This window comes from Rhipicephalus microplus, chromosome 10, assembly GCF_043290135.1.
Source record: "Rhipicephalus microplus isolate Deutch F79 chromosome 10, USDA_Rmic, whole genome shotgun sequence".
Taxonomy (NCBI): domain Eukaryota; kingdom Metazoa; phylum Arthropoda; class Arachnida; order Ixodida; family Ixodidae; genus Rhipicephalus; species Rhipicephalus microplus.
This window is the reverse complement of record NC_134709.1, coordinates 83,402,043-83,428,413: the sequence shown is the minus strand read 5'-3', so window position 1 is coordinate 83,428,413 and position 26,371 is coordinate 83,402,043. Positions and strand designations below refer to the sequence as shown.

Sequence of the window (26,371 nt, the reverse complement as noted above, 5' to 3'; positions counted from 1 at the left end):
AAGAGGCGGATATCCCGCATATCATAACAGAAATAACCTACAAAGGAAGCCATGGAAAGAGCGCCTTCATACTTAATATCTATAGTGCCCCAAGACAAAAGAGAGCAACGTTCGACAAGCTCTTTCAAGAGACAGCAAAACTGGCGAAAGGGAATCCATTAATCATAGTTGGGGACTTTAATGCCAGGCATGCAAGCTGGGGACATAAGATGCAAGACACCAAAGGCAAGAATATCGCAAGACAAATAGAGAAACTGGAAATGACTCTGTTAACTGACCCTGCAATACCAACGAGGATAGGCAACAGCGTATCCATGGACACAAGTCCGGACTTGACGATAGTACAAAACTGCCACAGCGTGGACTGGTACAACACCCTTGAAAACCTGGGCAGTGATCATTACATACTAAGCACCACAATCTGCACCGGCCGAATCCGCAAACACATCGGCACAGCCAAAATTACAGACTGGCACGCATATAGAAAAGCGCTAAAAGCGCACGTGACCGCCATAGACGACTTGGACGAGTGGTGCAAAGTAATTCGAAATGAAAAGAAAATGTACACCAAATCTGTCGCCAGAACAGATGATACCCCTGAAGTAGACGCTCACCTTCTCCACCTGTGGGAAGCAAGAAGAAACCTCACTAAAAGATGGAAAAGGCAAAAGCGAAATAAGAAACTCAAAGCGAAAATTGAAGAAATAACGCAGCAAGCCGAACAGTACGCTAATCAACTCGCGACAGCCAACTGGGAACAATTTTGCGATTCACTAAATGGAACCCTAGGAACAGCAAAGACATGGAATATCCTAAGAGCCATGATTGACCCTCTGAAAACTAAACGCGAAGGACAAAAATCTCTAGAAAGATTATTGCACACATATCCAGGCACAAGAGATGACCTGCTTCAAGACATCTATATGTCTATTGACAATAGACATATAGACATCTATATGTCTATTGACAATAGATATCTATATCTATTGTCGGCAATATATCTTAATATTGCCGCGCGCAATAGACATCTATATGTCTATTGCGCGCGGCAATATTAAGTGTTTCGGCGCCCGAGCCATCACAGCCCCTTACCAGGCTAAATACACTGGGCTCCCAAACTCAGAACTGGATGCACCTTTCACGCATGCCGAGGTCAGAGCGGCAATCGTCAGCATGAAACGCAACACAGCGCCTGGGGCGGACCGAATCACCAATGCCATGATTCGCAACATGAATGACGAAGCCATAACAGCGCTTCTAAACTTCATTAACAAACACTGGGTGAATGGCACTATACCACAGCAATGGAAGCATGCTGTAATAATTATGATACCCAAACCAGGAAAGAAATTGGCAATAGAAAACCTCAGGCCAATCTCTCTTACCTCGTGCTTAGGCAAAGTGTTTGAGAGATTAATAAATGCCAGACTTCAACGGCACTTTGAACAAAATAACTTGTTACCAAACACCATGTTTGGTTTCCGCTCGAACCTTTCGACACAGGACATCCTGTGTCGAACCTTTCGACACAGCCCAAAAACTGGAAGGTATTCCCGACATCCGACACTCCTTCTATGCGGATGACATCACTGTATGGACAACCAAGGGTAGCTTGGCGGAAAAAGAGCGGCTTCAACTGGCAGCTAAAACCATCGAAGATTACACTAAAGAAAGGGGGCTTCAGTGCTCAGCAGACAAATCGGAACTCATTCGGTTCTCCAAGAGTAAAAAACAAAGGACAGACCCGAGCCTCCGCCTTGAGGTCAAGCTAGACGGCAATATTATACCAGAGAAAACAACTGTTCGGATCTTAGGGATGTGGTTACAGTCCAATCAGCGATGTCTCCGCACACTGAATATGCTTAAACGATCAGCTCAACAAATTGTTCGTACGATAGTTCGAATAACGAACAATCGTGCTGGACTGAAAGAACAAGACGTGCTTCGTTTGGTAAAGAGCTTAGTCATCAGCAGACTAACATACTCGCTACCCTACCACAACATGAATAGAGAGGAGAAAGAAAAAGCAGACAAAATAATAAGGATGGCGTATAAAGCGGCTCTGCGACTACCACAAAGCACTTCAACTGCGAAGCTATTAGCGCTCGGACTTCACAATACATTTGATGAGTTGGCTGAGGCACAAGTAACCACCCAGATTAACCACCTGCTACAGACGACAACCGGCAGAAAACTTCTTCAGAGGATCGGCCTCGGCGAACAAGTACAGGCACATGGAAGAGCTAAGGAATTGTCGTGCTCAGTCAGAGCCTGGTACAAAATATGCCCCCTACCGAAGAACATGGACCCAGTTTTACATGCTGGAAGACGTAAAGCAAGAGCCGTTTACATAGATAAACAGACAAAATATCTGAATACCGCGAGATTTACTGACGCTGCACCATATCAGGCAAATGCAAAGAACATGGTGGCCGTGGTCACAGACCGAAAAGGAAACGTCACAAGTTGTGCCTCCATAGCCCAAGCCTCTATCACAGAAGCGGAGGAGATAGCGATCGCGCTGGCAATCAAGGAGGGCAGGGAGCGAAAAGCCCCAATGACAATAATCACAGACTCGAAGGCTGCATGTAGAAATTACGAAAAAGTTAGAATATGTATGAAGGCCTTCCAAATTCTAACCAAAGCTCACAAGGACTTCCCAATTGAATACACCCAAACCATTATCTGGGCGTGTGGCAGCTTGGGCTAGTTGGTATGGCATGACGATAGTTATAGCGCGAGAACAAAACGACGACACTGTGTCGTCGTTTTGTTCTCGCGCTATAACTATCGTCATTATCTGGGCGCCTGGGCACGAGGGCGTCACCGGGAACCAGTTTGCGGATGAGGCGGCTCGAGGCTTCACAGATTACCGAGCTTCCTTGCACACTGCAATAGAGGATCCAACGCCCCTAGACCCTAACTTTGGTGCAATTCTTCAGTATTACTGTACTATTACAGGGACAATAGAAAAGTGTATCCAGCACCGCATAAGAAACTTACAGCAATGGAATCGGTGGCATTACGCAGAATCCAAACAAACACATACACGAACTTACACAGGCTGCATGTATTCTACCCCACAACATACAAAGATATATGTCCGTGGTGTGGGGCCACACCAACTCTGTTTCACATCACGTGGGAGTGTACGCATCACAATGAAGAACACCACAACATGAACAACACAGAGGAACAATGGGAGGCGCTGCTGTCTAGCTCGGCCATTGTTGATCAGCGCTGGCTGGTCCAACGGGTAGAGATCATGGCTAGGGCCAGCGGAGCCCTGGAATAGGGGCCCGACCATTTGGAATGCTCCGCGTTATGCGCAAATAAAGTTGTCTCTCTTTCTCTCCACGAACATACACACGCGCGAACATAAGGTTGGTTAAATCCCCCACCCCCGAATATATATATATATATATATATATATATATATATATATATATATATATATATATGTATGTATGTATGTACGCATGTGTGTGTGTGTGTGTGTCCGGCTACGCCGCTGACTAGCTGGCTTTGGTATACAGACTCGACGCCGATACGAGCGGTTGCGACACATAGTTTTGTTCTTTTACTTATCTTTCTGCGGACCCGATCACAAAATATCAACCGTGTTATGACCGCCATCGGTAGGCGCCATGCTGTCGCTGAGAAGCGTAGCCGGGCCACGTTCCCACGCCTGGAACCCAGGTTTTCTTGGAACCAGCGTCGAGAGCTGACGGGGGAGCGGCGCTCTTTTAATCCTCAAACAAGTAGCCGACTCGCCGGATGCCTATGCCCGCCAGGTATTGTCCCTGCTAGCCGGCGGATGAGACGTCGTGTCGCCACGAAGCTGTAAGCCGTTCCAGAGGGGACAACAAAGACAGCGTATTCCTTTGAAGAAACGGCGACCGCCGCCACAAAGTGCCCAGCTAATTGAGCGGACAGATTGGCGGACCGTTTGATGTCTGCTGTCCGAAGCTTGGGGCCCCTCGACCAGCGACATACACGACGAGCAAGAGCCTCTCTGGCGCCACCTTTAAGTGCAGTGATCTTGACTCGAAATTGGATGTTCACGTGCGCCGTGCATGCTCGTACCCCTCACCTGTTGTGTGTGTGTGTGATTGGTGTTCCACTGAAGAAGGAGGAGCCCGACAGGGCTTATAACGGCGCCGCAGGGTGCAGGACGTCGCTCTGAACCAAGTAAAGGTTCAACCACCACGTTCGTAGTGTGTGAGGCTCTGAACCAAGTAAAGGTTCAACCACCACGTTCGTAGTTTGTGAAGGCTCTGAACCATGTAACGGTTTAACCACCACGCTCGTGGTTTGTGAACTCTTAACATCATGCTGTAAATATTTGTAAATAGTGCCATAAACCTGTTTGTTTTTTTGTATCCCCATCTTGTAAGCGCTCGTTTCCTCAACCCGAAGCTACACCACGCTACCACAGCACCCCGGGATCGCAACAACTGGTGATCAGCGGTGGGATCACGACAACCGTCACCACAAAGAAAGCACTGCCGTATACACAAACGGTCCATCTCGTAACGCTTTGCATAACGCAAACGACGCGCGCAACAGCTGCCCTACGAAGGGAGCATCGTATAACACACGGTTCCAAGAGTGCGTGGGGCATCTGCGTTCCTTTGTTTGTTTGAGAGACCAAATTGTAAGCAGCCAGTCCACAGTAATGACAAGTGTGAAATCTTTTTAGGAGGTGATAAGCAGACCAACTGCGCCAGTTCTGATTATGCCGACTGATCAAAGAACGCGACCGGATGAAACAAATAGAAAACGGATATAGATCTATCAGGTTGGCCTTTGGACTGGAGTGACCACCGAAAGGCCGCGACTAAAGGCAACACGTTTCGCCACACTCTATCCGGTGCAGCGGACTGGAAGATTATTCGGGTACCGCGAACCTGGCAACAGTTAAGCCCTATTTATTTCTTATTCGGAACTATGGCTTCTGACGGCAAAAGAAAGGGGTGTTCGCCAAGACACGGAGTGGCAGACATGAACAAACCCGAGACCGAAACATCGCGCTGGATGTTGGCACTCCATAGAGAAAGAGAGAAAGCAAAGGGTCGGAGGAGGGAGAGGGGTGTGGACAAGAACGGGCGGCAAGGCACCGACAGGCAGGCAACAAACAAGGATAACGGGACCGCGCGTAGGAGAGAGAGGAGGAAAGAGCAGACTGTTGTTGGCGGGAAAAATCCACGTGGTTGTTGGGTCGCGGAGAGGACCTACGAAAGAGAGAACGACGAGGGTTTGGGAAAAGAAGGACGGGGGAGGGCGCGCGCGCTCTGCGCGTGAGCCCGTGCTCACGTCTGGACGGCGATCCGATCGATGGGTGCGCGCGCCACGCTACGCCGGGACTCGACCCACGGCTCGGGCTGCGGGGGGGAGTCAGCCGCTGCCGGTCGTCGCGAGCTCCTTCTTGAGTGGCGCGCGCGCTACGTCAGACTCCACGCGCCAAGCAACACACACACACACGCGCGCTGCGCATGCGTCGAGGTCGATCGGTCTCCTCTTTCCCTCTACCCGGCGCAGCCTTCAACCGTTGTTGTCTTGCCATGCTCCTCTCTCTCCTTCGGTAAAACTCCGCGGCGAGTTTTCCCCGACTTGACTCAAACTTCGCCCGTCTTTTTCCTCTCACCCTCTATCTATCCTCCGAACCTCCGCGTTCTCTCCCCGTCACCTCGATCTTCTCACACTCTCTCGTTCAGTCTCACTTTCTCTCCCCGTCTCTCGCGAGATCTCGTCAAAATCTCACCCTTTCTTCTTCGGAGGAGGACGAGAGATGAAGAGAAGGAGGTCGATGAAGGAAGTTTGACGCGCAGGACGAGGGATTGCGAGCGAACGAAGGTAAAGCAATCACACGCACGCCAGCAGGGGAGACCGAGGGTGAGGCAACGTCTATGCAAATCCAAGAGGAGGGCGCCGGGCACTTCGAATAGGTATTCGAGTCAAGAGGAGGGAGAGGGCTTCAGACAAAAGCAGGCGACCGATGCGAGAGGGTTGCATGAAGTCTCTCCACCCCGTTATTCTGCTCCCCCCCATCTCTCCCCCGTGACTAGAGTTGGTAGTGCGCGCGCGACCTTCTTTGCCTGCCAACTTTTTTTTTTTATTTCCCGTGTTTCTTTATATATCTGGTTATCGCCGCTATACCTCTCTGCCTCTCTCAATCGCAAGCCCTTGCGGTGACTTTCGGAATCTCTTCGCTATTTCTGTTTCGGTTGTTGAGAACTTTCAGGTATTTACTCTTCGAGCGGTGGGTGTTCCGATTCTGGCCACCTTCGACCCCATGTCATCTTATTTTTGTTTCCTGTATATCTGCTCCTGTTTATCTGTCTTACATAGTATAATGCTCGCCATGCTGAAGACAGCGTTCGCCCCAGCACCGATCTCATTAAAGAAGAAGAAGAAAAGGGCATATTTCGTCTCTCTTGGCGTCATCCCCGGAGTGTCCAGCCAATCGCAGCGCAGAGCCTATCGTACGCAAGGATTGGGCGGTAATACAAATTCTCCGAAAATGTAACCATTTACGTCGTTGCCACCATCACGAACTGCCACATCCATTACGCGGTGTCGACGGTGATTTGTTAATCGTGTTAATGCCCGATTGAGAACCTAAGTTCAACAGTGATTGACTCGCTCCTTCGTAAAGGAAGCTAATCATAATCGAAACCTCGATCCGGGTTGGGCCCGATCACGATAAAATTGATCGCGCGCCAAAGTTATTACAGTGGGCCGCTATGACATGACAATTAAGTACGGATTATCCAGCACCATACCCGGTATATCATAGCAAGCGTTGGTTTAGCTGCAAATAATTAAATTCAGTACGACTAGAAAGCTGCAAACTGGATACCCAGGTTTTGCAATCCTTGGGTACCCACGCTGTTTTCGAAAGGCAGGGTGCTTGCCCAAAACGTTAGCGTTTCATGTACGCGCAAAGGCGACAACGCGAGGACACCACGTACGCAGTACATTTGCGTGCGCATTCTCAAAGCTCTCCGCCCGTGGTCAAGTGATTGACAGATGTGACGTCATCGTCATCCGGCCTATAAAAGAACGCGACGCCATGTGATTAGGCATAGTATTTAGCCAAGCACCAGCCACGGTGGTCTGGTGGAGAAGGCAATGAATCGGCTGCTGACCAGCAGGTCGCGGGATCCAATCCCGGCCGCAATATTGATGGAGGCGAAAATACTTGAGGCCCGTGTGCTTACATTTAGGTGCACGTTAAAGAACCCTGGGTGGTCGAAATTTCCGGAGCTTTCTACTATGGCGTCTCTCATAATCATATGGCGGTTTTGGCACGTTAAACCCGAACATTTACAATTAATTTAGTCAGGTACGAACGAATCGCCGATGTGTCTTTTCAGGAGAGATCGCCGATGAAGTAAAATGTTTGTGGAAGCACCGACGGTGTGACGTAGACGAACTAAAACCCACAATACGGTTCGAGCAAGAAAAAAGAAACAGACAAGACAGACGCATATATGCAGTAAACCACTGCACGGGATCTTAAAATCGTTCCGATTTCCACAGTAGTTGACAACAATAAGCTTCACTATTAAGACCATAAGACAACGTATGCGCACACAGTACTAATCAGCGCCGCACTATGCGAAGGAACGACACAGCGGTTGATAACGTATCATATCGCGAAGGTGTGTTATCGCACTTCTGACGTCAACCCTGTGTCACGACCCGGCCTGGTGGGAGCATTCACTACGAAAGAATAAAGGGGGGAACGAAACTAATATCAAGACCGTTATAGAGGGAATTAAACTACAATCAACGCCGCTCATAAAATAAATGTTCCCCGCCAAGTGAGCTTGTTCGCCGGACTAAATGTTGCAACAATGGGTGAGGCAAAAAAACAAATGTTGAGGAGGCTGTTACCACGCTTTAAAGCTCTCTCAAGGTAATAGATTGGCAGGCGTCAGACATTGAAGTTGAACGAAGACAATGCAGTGGTGATAAGCGTGTCCTATTCAATCAGACCGCAAGCTGTAGCCATTGTAAAGCCAATCTATCAGCACTGATTTACCAGTAAGCACTACCGCTGAATTCAGTCTTATATAGCCATTTATCAGTAATTAATTTTTCTGTGTGTAAGTAGAGCCGTTTTCAGTGCCGTGTTTTACTATTGATCATATCACATTCTGTAACAGAGGATGGGTGGGGGTCACAACCTTCATTCAAACGCGTTTAAGTGTCCTCGATAGTGTATAGTACGCGCAATGTTGACCACATGAAAATACGAGATATAAGGGGGGGGGGGTGGAATAAATGGGGATGGTGGTTAGGCGCGGGTAACAGCGCTACGTAGCGGTGAAGCAGCGTGGGTCCGGAATAGAGAGGCTTCGCAGATTTCGTAAAAATAACCAGTTTTGCTCGCGAAGATTTCCCAATCACGCGCTAGGCTGCCAATCTCCATAGCAGCGCTCCAAACGATCTTGGCCAAAGAAACACACACACCTTTCCCAACAAGCTCAGCGCGCCGATACGCCTCAGAGAGCACGCGAGCAGACGACGGAAGTGAACGTTTTCTTTGTCGTCTGCTGAAAAAAAAATGGCCGCTAGGTGCGCGCGCGTAGCCGTGCCGCTCGCTTTGCGCTTGAAAATAAAATAAAAAAAAGACTACAAAGTCGTAGCGTTATGCGGAAAAACTTGCCACCAACCTTGTCGACCACGCAACGCCAGCCGTCGTCTAGCGTAGCCGAGACGGCTTCAATCTCCCTGCAACAGCGTACAAATTCGTCCCATTCCAACATTTTTTAGCGTGCTGCTCTTTTTTTCATTCAGGCAGACGAACAGGATGTGACGTCATGGGCTTGACCACTTTTTGCAAGTGGGGGAGAGGGGTGAAAACCGGGAGGTTTTTGCAGTTGGGGAGTGCGCTGTCGGTTGCGTTGTTTATTCCCGACTGATGCCACGACCTACACGTGAAACGGGAGGGAAAAGAAACAAGAAGGAATTCGTCAGAGTCACAGTTCAGCGACGAACCACACACATCGCTGCGTTTAAAAAATATGGCACCACCGACACCAATGCAACGCGAAATGAACCAAATATGTAGCGCACGATTATGCTCATTAACGTGTTCCTATGTTAAACAGGTGCCCCAAAGAAGCGCTTTTATGCAACGAGAGTGAAGCGCCACAACTCCGAAGGCCTTTTTCTGAACAGCAATGGCACATGGTTACCTGCTCAGCCCTAGCAAAACAAGAAATGCTACTGCGAAAGCAGCGCTGCTAGGGCAGCGAAACAAGCCTGGAATCGCCGGAGCCGCGAGTGCGAATAGCTACGTCGCTGGCCCAACTTTTCTCTCGCCGCTGTTCCGTCAAGTGGAAGCAGCCCCCGCAAACCAATAAAGTTCACGGCCGCGTTTTGTTTTTGTCACAACTTTCTGGCGAGATACCAAACTTATTTAATTTATAATTGCGTCAAATCAAAAACTATAAAGCCTGCAGTGAGAAAAATGGTTAAACCTTGCGTTTACCGCTGGCCTCAAATACGTTTTTGCAAGATGGTGGTCGGTAATGACGCCGCAACGACCAATGGCAGCACCGACGCGCGTGACGTCACGCACATGCCCAGGGGGAGCCCGTGCATGCTGGGGGGTGAGCCCAATCACAAGGCAGTCTTTGACAGATCAATTGATGTTTCTATGGTAACATGGTCGGTGTCGTCCTGAATGTCGTGACAGGTGTGTGACTGTTCAAATCCACAGTATGTACGCGAAAGGAAAAGGCTCAACAGTACCTTCGGATGCTCAAGCACGGGAAAAGTAAGTGAGACCGAGTTCACACCGTAGCCGCCGCGGCGGCAACCATGTTCGATTCCGAGTGCCCGTGCCGGCAAAAACTCGGCGCGACCCGGCGGCACGCTTGCCGCGTCTCGGAGGGCCATCCCCTGTGCTGGCCGGCGAAAGCGATCGCGTTTTCTCGCGATCAACGCGCGGGGCTCGTGCGTACTTTTTTTTTACGTAAGGAGCCCCCGATGATCGGGACCCGTGTTTTGAACGAGCGAGTCCGCGGATGAGGCCGAGTGAAAAAAGATATAAAAAAAGGCGAGTACGCCGCCGCGTTTTCCCGACGCGGATTGCTCCGTAGGCCTCGGGCATATGGGCGGACCGCCTCCATTCCAGAGAACAAGGGGGGAGAGGGTGTTTCATGGCGGCTGACGCGATGATCGGCTGCTCGGAATGCTTCGAGTAACCGATGTTTCTGTTCTGTTCCCTGTCGCAGGCTAGCGCTGTACGTCTACGAATACTTACTACACGTCGGCGCCCAGAAAGCCGCACAGACGTTCCTATCAGAGGTGAGATGCGTGCTTCCGTTTTTCTCTTCTTTTTTTTCCTCTTCTGCGCTTTTCTTTTTGTGTTGTTTTCGCCGCCGCGGCCCGCTTGGCTCGCGGCTTCATGGGTGATCGCTTGGTCGCGCCTGGAGCGTGGCGCGAGCGGCGTCCGTCGACGACGGTGCGCGTAGCGCGCGCCTGCATTTTCGCGAGCGGTCTCTGGGCCGCTCGGGGAAGGAACGGTTTTGCTCGGCTGAATCTGCGACGCCCGGTTTTCCACTGCTGCCACCGTCGTGATGTGTCCCCGCCTGCGAAACTGTTTGTGTGCCCGTGTGTGTGCGTGCGTGCAACGGACTGAAACTGTGCGCGATCGGCAACAGCAGCGACTGCCATCATCATCACCAAGAACGTGTGAAAAAGTGTAAAAGCAAAAAAAAAAAAACATTCGTTTATTTGTTACGCAAGAATAAAAACGCCCGGCATGTTACAGAATGTTCAAAGCGAGTGAACGGGGGCGTTGCGATGCCTTTGCGTACGCAGCGGCCAGCCGTTGCTGCGTTGTTTCACCGGCGCTGACGAAAAATAGAGCAGGTGCCGCGGGAGGGGCGAGTGTGCATGCGTTTTTCAAGTAAACCAATAATCATAAAATAGATCTAAAAGAAACTGGCGAAGCGTAGCAACCAGACACAAAGCGAAAGTCCTGTAACCTGCGCCGAGGCGATCCCTTTGGCGGTCGCTTACTAGCAGGTTGCTTCGCAGGTGCGTTTCGTTTTACACACGACGGACTAAAAGAACCTTGGGATCTCGCGGTTACACGCCGAGCCCTCGGAAGGTCACCGATGTTTGTTGATTGGAACACCTCCCCGTGCTGGTCCTCGGAATTGGCGTTCTCTATTTCTCTCTCTCTCCTTTTTTTGTACGTTTTAATATCGCGCAAGACGCGCGTGTCATACTCTTCGTTTACCGAGGCCACCACCTCGTATGCTGGCTCGATGGAGGACAAAAATGCCCCGAACGAATACGCACCAGCCTCTTTCGCACGTTGCCTCATTGGGCTCGTGTAATATTGACACATACACCTTAGTGCAGCGGCCGCCAGGTGCGTTGTCGGTGACCTCTCGCCGACAGCTCCCCGTCAACGATAGAATTGCCTACAATATTTACTAGACTCAACTGTGGCGCTGCGGTGTTTCAGCCACCATGGGAATGATGGGTACTGCACGAATTTGCATAGTTTTTGTGTTTGCGCCTAATGTTTAGGATAAAATATTGGCTCGCAGCAAACCCCAAGAGAGGGAAGTCGATTATTTGGTACTGCAGAATTTTTGCTAAACTTCGTCTTGCGACAGAGCTGATGCAGGTCGTATGTAGCCGAAAGAATGAAGCTTAGGCAAATGTGTCTACTGCCCATCATTTCCATGCTAGTTGGAGGCACCTTGCATGGCAGCTCGCATAAACACTAGCGCCAGCTTTCCTTCGAATGCACTCTTATAAAACTATGTGCTATTAACAAGGTTTAACATGAACGTCGTGGTCGGCGATTCCGCCTTTGAGGTCCTGACAAACAGCTTTTTCGTTTGATTGCGAGGCTGGGTTTCCGGCCCTCCTTATCAGAGGAGCTTATCACCGTGCTGCCTTGCTGACCTGCCCTTAATGGCTGGCCAAAGCTGTTTTCAGGGCTTCTGGCAGAGTTTTTGTGGAACCTATGATTTGTGATACCCATTATCTGTTTTTGGTCAGGTCCTAGAGGTTTCTGTGACCAGACAAGTAGTTTTTATACATCTTAACAATGCAAAGCAACATTCACAAGAGGGACATACATCTGAAGATGAGTGCTTGACCCGTTTCTTTCTTCATTGTGGGGGTAGCTGCTTTGCAATGTTAAGGTGTGAAAGTCTTGTTACCACCATTTAACCCAGATTTGTGCATTTAATTGTGATGGACTGACATAATGAGCACAAGCCTTCCTGCAAACATCCTTGCCGACGAATCCGGTGCGTGTGTTTCGTTCTTCAATTGTCTTGATGTGTTTGATAAGATCTCACAAGCTCTTGCTGTCTGCTTACATAGCACAGCATTAGAATATGCAATCGCAGGTGTATATTTGCATGCGTATCCTCTGTTTCGAAAAGCATGCGTTGAAAGTGTGATTTATGAAAGTGCGGGTCAAAATTTCAGCTTCTGGTTCCTCCCTAGCTCAAAGTATTTGCCGCTGTAGTTCATCGGTGTAACTGATTTTGAAATGGCAAGCTTGAAATTTCTGCTAAATAGACCCCGGATTCCTTTGAAAGCGGCTCGACTCTTACATGCTCAATATATTGTTTTGCTATAGCGCAGCTCGGTTTGAGCACGAAGGAACGACGCAATAATGATTTGACATCATAATGAACCAATTGGCCCAATCTGCAGTTCTCGCATGTTCGTCGTTGCTTGACCATTGTTGCTATCATTCCCAAAAGGGATTAGGGATGAGCAGGATTAGAAGCTAGCTAGGATATGTCGTGTGTTCTGACGAGCTCACTGTGAATTAATACGAGAAAGGCTGTCACCTTAAGTAAGCGGGTATATTGAGCACTGTTGTTTGCATGTTATTGCGAAAGTTGTGTCAGAAACACGGGAGAGGCATTTGTAAGAGACATGGGTGTGGACCGATAACTGGGCCATGTACAAAAACACTGCATGTTTGGGGGTAATTAGGGCCGAAAGGTGACTTTCGGAATGTCATCCATGTTGCGTGGTCGAAATGTTTCCAAAAAGTTTCCACTTGACATTTAAAGGTAGCTGCCGCAATCCGTTCTCGACATTCTCGAAGAGGAGATTCCGATAAAATCATTCTTTAAATTTTCTATGACTAGATAATAGAATAGTGGGCATTGCTTGAAAACATGTTTAAAAATGTTTACAAAAAACTTGTTTAAGATTGCAGCACTGTGCTTGACATGCCCACAGATGAGCATTACAGCATTGATATTGGGCCTTGCTGTGCTATCTTACAGTTGCTGGAAATTTTCTCGCTTTATGTTGCTTTCGTTACTATAGTCAGGCACCACTTGAAAATCTACTAGGATGGTTGCCTCGGGACTAAAGAATTCGGCTCATGCACTCTGCAATGTTCTGTGAAGGCCTGGCCATGATGCGAATCTGGAGCGTGCATTCTCCTTTAAAGAGGAACTTGTTAAGCCTTCTAAACTTATATCCGATTTCATAGGAATACCAGGCCTGCCTTAGTGGTGGTGTTGTACTGGCTAATAAGCGTGATGCAGGTTCCGCTCCTGGTCACGGTTTCAATGGTTAAGAAGTGTCAAAGAACACTTGCGTGCTTAGATTCAGGTGCATGGTAAAGAGCACCATGGCGTCAAATTAAATTAGTGCTTACACGAAATTCTGAGGATGAGCTAACTTGTGGGATCGATTAGTGTGGGCGCACTCTTGTCATCTACGAAATGTGAACTAATAATACAGCCTAGATTATACTTAAAATAAATTATAAAGTGTGTGTCGTGCCACTGCATGTGACGCGCTTCTTTTGTCTTCATGTAAACAACCAACTGCCACCTGTGTTGAGAGTTTTGTTTTGGCTGCCATAATTCTTGTGGGCGCTCTCTCCTAGCAGACCTATTCAACGGGAAAAGGGGGCAGACGGGCATAGGAGTACAAAGGCCGACTTGTCTCAGCAGGGCTAATTAGAGGAGGTGGTCACACATATTTGCAACATCCCAGCTGGGATTATAGTTGCACACGCCTTTGCTAAAAAGGATTCTCTGCACGCCGTTCCTGCGATCTCATTGTCGTGTGCTCACGTAGCCAGCTCTGTCAACTCGAAAATCATTCTAAGGATGTCTCACTCGGTGATTTTGGAAACCAAAACTGCAACTGGGCTCTCGGGAACAGTCTAGAAAAATTTAACCATCGCATGCTCACGCCTACGAGGTTTGCAGCAATTGCAAGTGGATTGTTAGGTACTTACTTCAACTGAAAACAAGTCATAAAATTTTTGTGTCAGGTCAGCACTCTTAATTCCCCTCTGTATAATACTTTGGTGTTAGTGCAACTTTAGCTTGCAAAAAAAAAAACCCTTTCTTTTCTAGTGTAGTATTCACTGCCGAAAAGCCGGTTTGCTGGCCTTGAAAGCTGGCCAATTTTACGTAATATCTGGCTCAACAGACAGGCGGACGTAAATGAAACCAGATGACACGAGCGCTGCAGCGGGAAGCTCTTTTGCCTTTGCCTGTTTGCACTGTTGAGCAGTGCAATGTAATGTTATGCAATGTACATATTTCTCTCTGTATTCAGTATGTTACGTAATATGTACAGTAGGTTTTTTTTTAGGATTTTGCATGTTTTGTGGCACACGAGAAAGGTTCTCCTCGATCAAGATAAATCTTGGGCATCTATAAAGTGGTTCAGCTGCCATGGGGGTTTTTATTGTTGTATCTGGTGGCACAAAAGGCTTGTAGTGATGCTCAGTCTGGTCTGTTCAATTTTCTGTCTGTATGCTGGTAGCATAAGGGCTGCGATACTGCTCGTGGTCAGTGTGAAATAGTATGCAAAAAACAGCATGCGAATAACGTTTGTGGGCGACTGACGGCCGCATTGGAGGTGGGTGTTTTGCCATGCAGTATCTCTCTGCATTCAAATTTAAAGCTATATTGCACCCTCTAGGCTTCCTAGGAGGCCGCTGTTTGTGTGAGGAGTTTTTGTGAAAGGACAGCAAAATTTTGCATCATGCATATGTGTAATAACTGTTGTGGTTTAACGTCGCAAAACCACAATGTGATGGAGAGATATACTGTAGGACTCCGAAAATTTTGACTGCACAAGTCATTTGCGTTGCACCCATATCTAAGCACACGGGCCTCAAGCATTTTAGACTCTACGAAAAAAGTGGTCATCGTCGCCTGCATTTGATTTCAAGACCTTTGTGTCGGTTGTCAAGCACCCTAACCATGAGATCAACGTTGTGGCTTATGTACATGCATAAGGCTGACCGTGCACGGCGTTTATAGTGGTCCTCGAGGCATGTCGATATTGAGCTCCATCGATTTAGCAAGTACCGGATCACTCGCCGGCGGCTCGTGGACGCCTCGGCTCATAGGCGGCTACGTCACATGCAAGTGATCGAAAAGTCCCGAGCAGCCTCGGGCCATCTGCGCGCTTGATGCTGGCTGCATCCACTGTAACATCTGCTATGTCAGGCTGTGCCGTCTGCTCCTTCCATAGCTGTGACACAGGCCACAACGCCGACCCAATTCGAATCTAAACAGCAGTTAGGTAGTGAATTATATCTATTTGTGTTGTGATGCAAGTTACTGTAAGCGAACTAATCGAGTGCATGCGCATCGTAGACTGGCACGGTCGTTCCACCTCTGTTTCTTCTAGCAAGTATAACGGGTGTTTGCCCGACCTTCGGGAATACGCACATCCTCGACATGGATCAGAACACCGATGACAAGAACTGGGTGCACAAAGAATGCGAAATCCAGAAACACGTGAGAAGCGAACAGAAAAAGCAAAGAGAGAGCAAGAGCAGGTCAAAAATTTTGGTATCTAACTTGAGATGGCCACACTGGCATGCGCCCCGCACTGTCGGCTGCCCGAAAGAAATCGTTCGGATGGCCCCGGGCCGCCTGCAGGCCGCCAGGCACGCCGAGCGATCAGAGTGATCCCGGAGCAGTGGGCGGAGCTTCCAGTTGGTCTCCAAGAAAAACGAATGAGGTGCCGGCGTCCGGTGCCGTATGGAGCCGCCCGGGACGTGTAAATCGATGAATATCATTGAAATGCCAGCTTACGAGCTAAGAGTGCCATTTCTCTGAAGGATCGTGATGAACAGACTCCGCTGGAAGGTGTTTCTCCTTTTAGAATATAGGAGGCTGTTGCTTGCTGTTCATTAATTAGTATTTTGCTTAAAGGACACTAAAGATAAACAGTGACTTGGTTTAGATTGACTGACTGCACTCTGAGAACTCTCGGGTCACATGTTTTGCTTTCATAAGTTCATTATTAGCAGCAAAAATCAAGCTTGAAGTTTCATTTTAAAGGGCCAATAAACAGGCTTCCACTTTTTTTTTCACCCCCCAAACAAGCTCACTAGTTCGTACAGTAGACTGTGGGGATCACGTTTTTCAAACATTACAGCGCGCCGCGCAGACCCTCCATTTTGAAAAAAATGGTTCCTGTGCCTGACTGATCCCTTTCGTATGCTCAGTGATCCAAACATGTAACTTAATGTACCACCGAGCTTATTGATTGTTCCTTTATGGCAATTTGGCCCTCCGGTAAAGCAGTATCAGCCGTGCAATGTACATTTTTTGTGTTGCTTTCTGTCGTTTGGCGGAGCCCGAGACTACTGGCAAGAGCAGCATTGCCGGAATGAAAGGAGATAAAAGGGCGTCTTGATGCTTCACTGCTAGGCAAAGGGTGCTCCTCACACTGTGCCTCCTCCCCACACCGCTGTGACTCGCGCTCACGTAGTGGAAGCCCTGCTCTCTCGCTGACGTCCTGTCACATTACCAAAGTGGGCGGAGTCACGAAAACGGGTGGTGCCTTCCCCCTCTCTACGGCGAAGAAGGGTGGTGAGGCTGAGTGAAAATTTGAAACCAGCTGAAACGGATGTTCTAACCCCTGTAACTTCCTTATTATGGCATGTATTTGCAAAATCTTTGCGCCATCATGTTCACATGGCGGAAGCCGGCATGCTTCTCTTCGTTACGATTTTGGGATCTCGGGGTTGTTTGCTGGCCTTTTAAATGTTGTACTGAAATATTTGCGCATGACATGGAAAAAATTAAAGATGTATTTTTAGTATGTTTGCAACATTGACTTCATCAAATTTTCTGAAACTTCGTATGCTAGGTCTATGGCACACACAGATGACAATACACTTAATTTTTATCGAATGGAAGCTACATAGGACTCGGTAGGCGCTTTATAAATCTGTGACGCCATTGTGTTGTGTGCGGGAATATCAAGGTGGTCTCCCCACCCACATTTTCTCGCCTATGACACGTTGCATTACGGTAAGAGTGGTGTTTTCAGGATTGTTAAATTGTGCCTTACTAATACGCAAAAAATAGTTTTGCTCTTTAGTGTCCCTTTATTGTTTCGGCCAATAGATGGCTGCGAGCGACTCCGTCATTTATTGCTTTTTACTCATAATAGGCAATGACGAAATAGATCTTGCTGTTCAGGCTTTCCAGACTTTATTTTAACGTACTTTTGCAGAATAATGGTGATTATGAGAATGAGCCATTTTATTATCAGTAAAAAAATAGAAACATCGAGAGTCTAGGAAAGTTCTAGTGACATTTTTTTATTGCAAAAAGTAGTCTTAGAATAGTTCTAGAAAAGAATTGAACATGCTTTTCAAATTGCTTTTGAGCAATGAACAGCCATTTCTGCAAATAATTTGTAAAATATTGTTCCATTTGATTTAGGCATAAGTGTTAGCAAGTCCTTTTGATTCCACTGCATTTTCTGAAAGGTACACGAAACTCAACTGAAAGAAAGGTTGGTAACATGTTTGCCAACGCCCCCTCGGATTGTGGCAGTGATTGTCATGTAGGTGGAGAAGTTAAACTGCTGCAGAAGTTTCATGACAAAAGTTGGTTTTTGTGTGTTTGCCATGACAGCAGGCATGAAACATGGCCTACTTTTGCTCCATCATTCGCGTTGCGTTGGTCAGTCTTTATTTTTTTTTCAGTCTTTATTCAGTACAATTCAGTCCAATACAGCGCAAGTAAAAAAGTTGATATAATACAGAAGGAGGTCACAAAGTAAAAACTGTCAGGGGGACCTCCTGTGAATTCATGTATAAGAATATAGAACAAAGATTGGCAACTAAGGAAAAAACAGCAAGCGAATAAAACAAAATGAACGTAATGAAAATTATTATTGAAACTTATGGTAGTTCTAAATATTTACATGTAAGTGATAAATAGGAGATGACTAATTGGATTAAATGACTATAACATAACATATACATATCACTAACTAATACAGTGTCACTTCAGAACCTATACACCTACACATAATTGCATATTACCGTATTTAAACACATATATATATACACATACATATATATTCTGGTGTCGCATGTTGTTAGTAAGAACTGTTTTAGATGCCGCCGGAAACAATGTAATGAGGGGATTGATTTAATAATTGATGGTAGCGAGTTCCAGAAAGAAGTTGCAGAAAACAAGGCTGTCATTTTGCCGTAGTTAGTGCTTACTTTTGGAAGCAGAAGGTTACTATTTTCAGAAAACAGTGTGTTATTATTATTGTGGAGATGTGTGAGGGGAAGTATGTCAGTGGGAATGTCACCGTCTCTACTTCTGAATAATAAAATTCCAAGTTTGAGTTGAAAGGTGGAAATGAACGGTAGGATTTCCAGAATGCTTAAAAGGGGTTCTGCTGATGCTGTGTAGGAACTAAGTGTGATAATTCGGACTGCTCTTTTCTGAAGGTGAATGAGAGATGTTAGGTGTGTGGCGTAGGTATTGTTAAGATCTTTGTCACTAGAAAATATCGTGGTATCGTCAGCATAAAGGATGCAGTCAGATGAGTTAAGTGATGATGTTAAGTCAATGTAGATAAGAAACATGAGAGGTCCCAGAATTGAGCCTTGTGGGACTCCCTGGTTAGTTATTATTGGTGAGGATAAAACACCGCCATAATTGACAACCTGGGTTCTGTTAGCGAGGTAGCTTTGTAAAAGGGCTAAAGTAGGCCCACAGATTCCCAAGGAATTAAGTTTAGCATACAAAATAGAGTGGTTTATAGTGTCGAAGGCTTTAGTTAAATCTATAAATAACGCCCCTGCCCGGAGCCCCTTATCGATGGACTGTTTTATGCTATCTGTTAGTTTAATCAGTGCTAATTCGGCAGAAAACTTGGCACGAAAACCAAACTGCTTATGTGACAAAAGGGTAAATGTTGTTAGGTAGTTCATTAGGCGATTCACAATGAGCTTCTCAATTACCTTACTAAAGAGTGGGAGGATTGTTATAGGACGATAATTAGAAAAAAACTTTTCGGTCTTCCTTTTTGAATACAGGTATTACTTTTCCTTGTTTGAGGATCGTAGGAAAAATGCCTGAACGAAATGCGGTGTTAATAAGCTCTGAGAGCACAGAAGATAACTCATGAGCAACAAGTTTGATCTTAGCTGGATAAATTGAATCGAGGCCACATCCCGTCGTCTTCAAACTTGTTATAGTGCAAAGAACCTCAGCAGGTGACGTGGGTTTTAAGAAAAAAGAGTGAGGCAAGCGAGAAAACAAAGGTAAGCTAGTGACATTCGATACTGAGTTGCTGAAAAATGATTCATTAAAAGAATTGGCGATAGTGACAGGGCAAGTTAGAACGCTGGTGCCATCCGAAAATTCGGTCTCAAGTGCATCTGGCTGATCAAGATGTAAGAATTCCTTAATTACGTTCCAATTTTTTCTACTGTCATTCCCATTTTCGAGCACTTTATTTTCATAGTAGGTTTGTTTGGCTTTTTTGAGTAGGACAGTAAGAGTTTGTGAATAGAGTTTAAAGTGGGTCCTGAGGGACAGGTTGAACGGCTGAAGTTTTACTTTTTTTGTAAAGGTTATCTTTTTTATTTATGCTACGCAGCAGTCCTATAGTAATCCACGGGTTTCTAGGGGCTGAGTACCAACGGGATATGGTGGATACAGATGTACAGGAGTTTATGATACCTGTTAGTTTCTCAGTCTTAGGTAATGTTTCGAAATGTTTGATATTGGAGCGACGCTTGTTCTTGTGAATGCCAGCTATCGAATTCATGGACAAAATCGAATCAGATGATTTGATTTATTTTTTGACACATTCAGTTATCCTCTTACGTATTGTGGATGATGAATGCAGTCTTCGCAGCTTTCACGGGTGCATCCCTGTTCTTTTGATGGAAACTTTGTTTGCAGGGCATTGTTTCGTGCATTAGAGATGGTGAGTCATATGTGTTTTTGTTGGGCTCCCGAGTTTGACGTAGGAGAATTCTGGCCTTGTTACGTTCAAGTGGCACTGATCACAAATATTATTTTCAAGCCCCATTACTAATTTTAGGGTTTTAAGTTCCAAAAGGACCATACGATTGTAAGGGATGCATTAGTGGGAGGGGTCATATTGAACGATATAGAGCTGTTTAGCATGCTTCTAAAGTACGATAGATATTTTAGTGTTGTGCTCCTGTCAAAATATGGCTGCCGTGGCTAGGAATAGTACCCGCGCCCCATCATGCATTGCAGCACAACACTCGAGTTTCTGAACCGTCGCGACTGGTTTTTAGTTGACTGCTCTACAATATAACAAAAATAACATTCTTTACTTTAAAAAGAGGCACAATAATCTTGGAACAGCGATGCTACTTTGATGTTCCTGTAACAGTTAATGTCGTGCAGATCTTGAGGGTGTTGGCTGGTGCTTGGTAAAATACACGGTGCAGAGAATCGGCCTCAGTCGATCTCGGTTTCTCTCTTATTGCAGGACATTACAAATATTGCAGTTTCCAAATGATGTTGCAGTTTCCAAGACGCATACTCAAGTAATTGATCAATAATAAAGTGAAGAGCCAGCTTTGCACTGCAATACAGTATTGCAATACACTTTTGCTGATGTTTGCTTTTGAGCTAGCAACTGATCATGACTGCATAGGCTTCCTGCTGCGCTCTCAAAAATGAATTTAACATTTTAAACCGCAAAAAAAAGGGGGGGGGGGGGGCATTGTTACTACTGTTAAAGAAAGGTGAGTGGTGTCATAATGTAAAATAACCAATTTTCATCATTACGTCTGAAAAACTGTGCAGCATGTGCTACACAATCAAGGGCAGCTTGGCAGCCGGGGCATGGCACCAGTCGCTTCAAACGTATCTGAGCAGTGCGAACCGAAGCTACCATGATCGGTATATGCCGCAGATAGTTTTGCCTGTGACGGCTGCACTGATCAGCTGTAGGGATAGGTCCAAATGAGTGACTGGTTGAGATTTAGAAGATTTAACAACTAGTTAGCACCCTGGCACAAAATGTGGAAAGGTTTTCTTAAATACGCGGTGTATTGGGATTGGTTTGATGTGCGTTTAATAAGGAAGCAGATACTTCTGATAATTGAGTCGTTACTGTGAAACAAAGCGAAATTGTTTTGTGACAGTACTTTCCCAGCCGGTTCTGATCTATCGTTTCTCGTTGATATGTTTCTCTGTTTCTTTTTCCTTCTGATAAAGGGGAAGAGATATTGTATGGTACAACAATACACTATAACCCATCCAGTATCCATTAATTTAATTTTCGGTAAAACTTGAGTGAATAATCTCCATACTCTTCTTGGCTCCACTTATCTTATGCAAACGAATTTAGTGCGTCGGGCGCTTGGTGGAAGGGTGCCACGCTATTTTTGGTGGTTGGCGGAGCTTTGGTTGCTCACCTTTTTTTCCCCTTTGTTAGTCTTAATCTTCTTTCTCATTGCATGCTATTTAAGACAGCGTGTTGCTTTCGACATGCTCGAATTAAAAGCTGGCGTAGTCCCCGAAATTACATGAACGGCCCCAAAGGTCGTTGAGAACCCTGGAACTTTCTTCGCAGAAGCCTCAATGAATGCTCTAGGTTACTGAAAAGCGAGTCACGGACACATCATTTTGCGAGCTTAAATTAAGCGTGCATGAATTTTCTCGGAAGCCTCGGTCCAGTCAGCCGGGCTGGGCTTTGTTCTGGTAAAGAGTTGTCCAAGTGGGTCTGGGTCAGGCTCGCGTGCATGAGCACGGTCGTTCAGATGATGTTCGGCTTTAGTAGAGAGAAAATCAAGGTTGAAATCTCCGCTTATGACGTAAGAAATTTCACAATGTATTTCCGCTATTTTAGTGGCATTGGCTTCGTGAAACTTTCTGAACCATCGTATGCTAAGCAATAGGATGGAAAGGTGGGCTAGAGCGCTCGTGCTGTGTGCCTCCGCTTTGCTTTGTGTCTATGTTTACCTCCGCGCTCCCAGTTCGCTGAACCATCATCGTATGCTAAGTCTATGGCACCCACAGATTTAATTTTACTTCATTTTTATCAGCTGGAAGCTAGGTAGGACCTAGTAGATACCTTCAAAATTTCTCACGCCATGGTGTTTAATGTGAGGAATCTCAAGGCGGCGTCACCACCTGCATTTTCTTTTCTCGTGTTTTCTCGCCCACTAAGCGTAAGGGGTGTTTTCGAGATTGTGAAATTGTACTTTACTAATACTCAAAATATCATTTGGTCTTTAGTGTCCCTTTAAAAAACAGAGTGCGATGAGGTGAGTGCGCGTTTTTCCTCATTTAACCACATAATATTTTTTGAAAACCGTGCACACTAGCAACTAGAGCTAAAAATGCATACTGCGTTTCTCGCTACTGAAAAATGCCATGTGCGGTGAACTCCTTAATTGGCTGCACGATGTAAGAAAAAATATATACTTCTAACGCCGAGTTCTCACTTGAGCAATGCCGTTACGGACGCTATGCATGCAGCTTGTCTTCTATGGTACATGGGCCAGCCGCAGATGCGTGGGGGGCGCTGTGACATGGGGGCCGAGAGGAGAAGAGTCTTAACATTATCTGCATGCGCCGTTCGACGGTGTCCGCACCTAAATTATTTTTCTTACACTGTGTGCATGAGCTTTGTGCTTAGGGCAGGATCGGGCCTGATTCAGGCCTGTAATGTAGTCACATACAAGTTGATAATAGGTGTGGGTGTGCTATATTTAATCTTTGAAGCTATCCATTGTAAACTGTCGTGCTTGCCAGGGCCATACCCAGAAATTTTTACGGGGTGTGCTAATGTATCGAATGGCTCCCTTTGACAACTGGTGGTCGATGTGTAGGCAGCGCATAAATACTTCAGTACTACTGGAAAAGTTTAAGAATGACATAAATTTCGGTGGCTGTCACAAACTCAACGCCCCCCTGGTTACGGCCCTGGTGCTTGCATAATCTTGAATTGCAAATGTTTTTGGATATCTTTGAAAAATAAGTAGGCAGACAACAGCACAGCAACTGTACACTGGCCAGATATATTAGAGGTGCAGTCAGTCTTTAGAAACATTGCACATTTTGTTGATTTGCAGATTATTTTTGAAATTTGGCTGATATAACTGCCAGCCCGCTTATTCTTTATAACTTTTTATATGTGTATTTATAATGTGTGGCATAATTAACATTCCATATTCACCTTGTTTTCAGTTGTGCCTTCCGTGGGGCTATCATTATTTGAGTTGTCACTAGTTTCAGCAGCAGTTTCACTTCTTTTCTCCTGCGGCATCTAAAGCTTCAATGGCTTAATAAATATTCTGAATTTCTTCCAGCTAATAATGGTCGGGTCATACTTGCACCAGTTTTTCGTGCCAGGGTCGTACTTGTTTACTGAATATACACATAATTTTGGTGTAGATGGCATAGATGGCATGGTGGCAGATGGCATGTGGTTTGTGTACAGCCCACATCGTGTCCGACGCCCCTTCAACGTGACCCTCTTCACTGGTTGTGAATGTGTGGCATGTGAGCCTGTGGATCCTACAAATGACTGTGGATTGGTGATTGTGTGATGCCGGTATGATGGGAGCCCCGTTACAGCATGATGTTGTCGATGACTTGGTAATGATGGTGGAAAGACAAAAAAAAAGAGTGAAATGCTGTGACAATCGTTGAAGGTGATGATGGTGCGATGACATGAAAGAAGCGAGACAGTAGATAGCTGGCAACAAGGGAATGGAGGCAGCAAAGTGATTGACTTGTCGAAGGAACGACACTTACTAAGCGACTTAACCACTATGGCAACATTGAGGTAAAGGGACAAAGATGATGGATGCAGCCAACAAATGATGGCTTGGTGACTAATAATGAGAGAACAATGATTGCGTGACTGGGACAGTGTGATGGCTTTACCTGGTAGACAACAAGGAAGTGGCTACAAAGGAGTGATGGCGACTAAAGCATCATGAACACATACTGATGACTGATGATTGACTGATTGTAACCTGACAATGAAGAAAAGTCTTCAGTGATGCGAATGTGACAAAGTGACAACACAACTGTTCTGTACCAAGCTTAGATTTGTGCTTGCGTGAGTCACCTGCTGTCAGGGGCCTCCTCACAGTTTTGTGCAGTGTCTAGGGTTGACGAGGCAGTAGCAATTAGCCACCCGAAGGCGATATGAAGGGGCAGAAAATGCTTTATTTTGGAAGTGAGAGATGTTATTGAAGGTTTCAACTGCTTATTGCAAGAGGGGAATTTCAGCTCTCTTAATTAATGCATGCTTGGGTTTTGTCTTTAGCAGTCCCAAAAAAAAGGGGAATGTTTCAAAAGGCTCGTTTCTTTGCGAGACACAACCAAGGAAATTGGCAGAAAGTGAAGCCAACGAAGGCATCGGGGACACTATTTGATGTATTCAACCGTCATGTAGTGATTAGGATTTTAGTTCAAAGGAATTAAAATGGCCATAAGATAACACTTTCCATTGATGGTATCCAAGTCCCAGAATCCCTCGCTCAAGCTGAGGCTGATTCCAGTTAATATGATGTTCATTGGAATGGTGATCTTAATGACTGTCATGTCGGGATTCAGTAAGTGTTATAACCAACTAGAACAGCCATGAAGATGGCACCGCAACAAAAAGCTGCAAACGATGCAAAGTACTACGTTGCACTCCGAGTGCCTATCTGTGACAAAGTGCCGATAAATTCATCGTTCGGAGCACCTGTACGACCTCCCTACATGGGGACAAAAACAAGAAAGGAAGGATCAATGTCTCGTTTTTTTATGCAATTGTGGTTCGACTTTTCGCTAACAAGAAGCAACAGCAGAGCAGCTCCATTCTCATTTGCTGTGATTCCACTATGCTGGCCTTAAAACTGGAGTTGTACTTCTGTATTTCTTCACCATGAATGTAAGAATGGGTCAACTTGCGCTGTCCCGCTAATGAACTTCTTGCTCCGCTAACTACCGTTCATTAGGCTTAGTTCGCGATGACTCTACCTAGTTTCATGCGAATAGCTACTCAAGAGGTGTTGCTATACATACTTCACATGCATATCTGTCACTCACATTTTGCATGTGTGAGACCTCTTGACGAAATATTAGTCGTGTTACGACAGCTTGTGGATGCAATGTTGTAGCAAGTGACACCTTTGTGCATCTTTGTGCTGCTTCTTGTAGCAGATACACACTCTTTCGGTCACAGATGTAAGCAAGGAGTGGTGGTGGTTTGATTCAGAAACTTGTCGCTCTGATTGTTTGGAGGCAAATTATCGTTTAAACTTATATTAGCCTTCATATAATATTTAATCACAATATATATTCGAGCAGAAAGTGTAATGCTTTATGTTTCGACCATTCACGTGATGCCTATCAAAGCATTCCTTTTGCATGTGCATCACTGTTTCTTGGTTGAGAATTTTGGTAGTAAGATCATTCCTTTTAATATTCGTGGGGTGGCCTTGCGCCAGAGAAACAAAGTACAGTAAAACCTCGATAAAAAAAGTGAGTGGTCTATTTTGTTATATTGAAACATTGTTGAATTTAAGTTCGGCCTTTTAAGTTGGGTATTGGCCGTGAAATCGGTATTGCCACCTGCAAGCCATTGCTTGATGAAGTACACCTACTGTGGATTGCTGCTTGCATCGTCATCCAGCCACGCCGTGTTTGCATGTGCCGATACGTCGTGCCCGTTCTCAAAAGACGGGTTGTTTCGTTGTGTTAGTGCACTGTTAACTGCGTGTATGTATGCCTAACATGATGTACAGAAGCTTGCTCGGCTGCATATGCATTGTAATAAGATAATAATATCTAGTCGGAAGTCCCAAAACCATAATACGATTATGAGAGACGCCATTGTGGAGGACTCTGTAAATTTCGGCCATCTGAAGTTCTCTAACGTGCGCTGACATAACACAGTACATTTATACCATTTCGCCGACGACGAAATGCGACCGGCGGAGCCGGGATCGAGCCCGCAAACTTCAGGCCAGCAGCTGAGCACCGTTGCCTCTGGTCCTCCCAATCAGACATTGTAATAAGATTAATGAGTGCAACTTTTGAGAGTGCTGTGTATTGTG

General features: G+C 46.0%; 2 protein-coding genes across 20 annotated transcripts in view; one reads left to right on the top strand and one right to left on the bottom strand.

The window, feature by feature from the left end:
• Atg10 (Autophagy-related 10) overlaps positions 1–9,349 on the bottom strand; it is a 64,214-nt gene extending 54,865 nt beyond the window's left edge. For both annotated transcript variants that reach the window (XM_037431868.2, XM_075875817.1), the window contains exons 1-2: positions 9,210–9,349; positions 8,685–8,942 (exon numbers count right to left, since the gene is read on the bottom strand). In XM_037431868.2, coding sequence (XP_037287765.2) covers positions 8,685–8,777 — 93 coding nt within the window. In that variant the 5' untranslated portion in view covers positions 8,778–8,942; positions 9,210–9,349. The remainder of the gene's footprint in view (positions 1–8,684; positions 8,943–9,209) is intronic.
• Positions 9,350–9,605: 256 nt separating this feature from the next.
• The window catches only part of Ssdp (Sequence-specific single-stranded DNA-binding protein), a 108,291-nt gene continuing 91,525 nt past the window's right edge, over positions 9,606–26,371 (top strand). For all 18 annotated transcript variants that reach the window (XM_037432204.2, XM_037432203.2, XM_037432206.2 and 15 more), the window contains exons 1-2: positions 9,606–9,793; positions 10,254–10,326. In XM_037432204.2, coding sequence (XP_037288101.1) covers positions 9,738–9,793; positions 10,254–10,326 — 129 coding nt within the window. In that variant the 5' untranslated portion in view covers positions 9,606–9,737. The remainder of the gene's footprint in view (positions 9,794–10,253; positions 10,327–26,371) is intronic.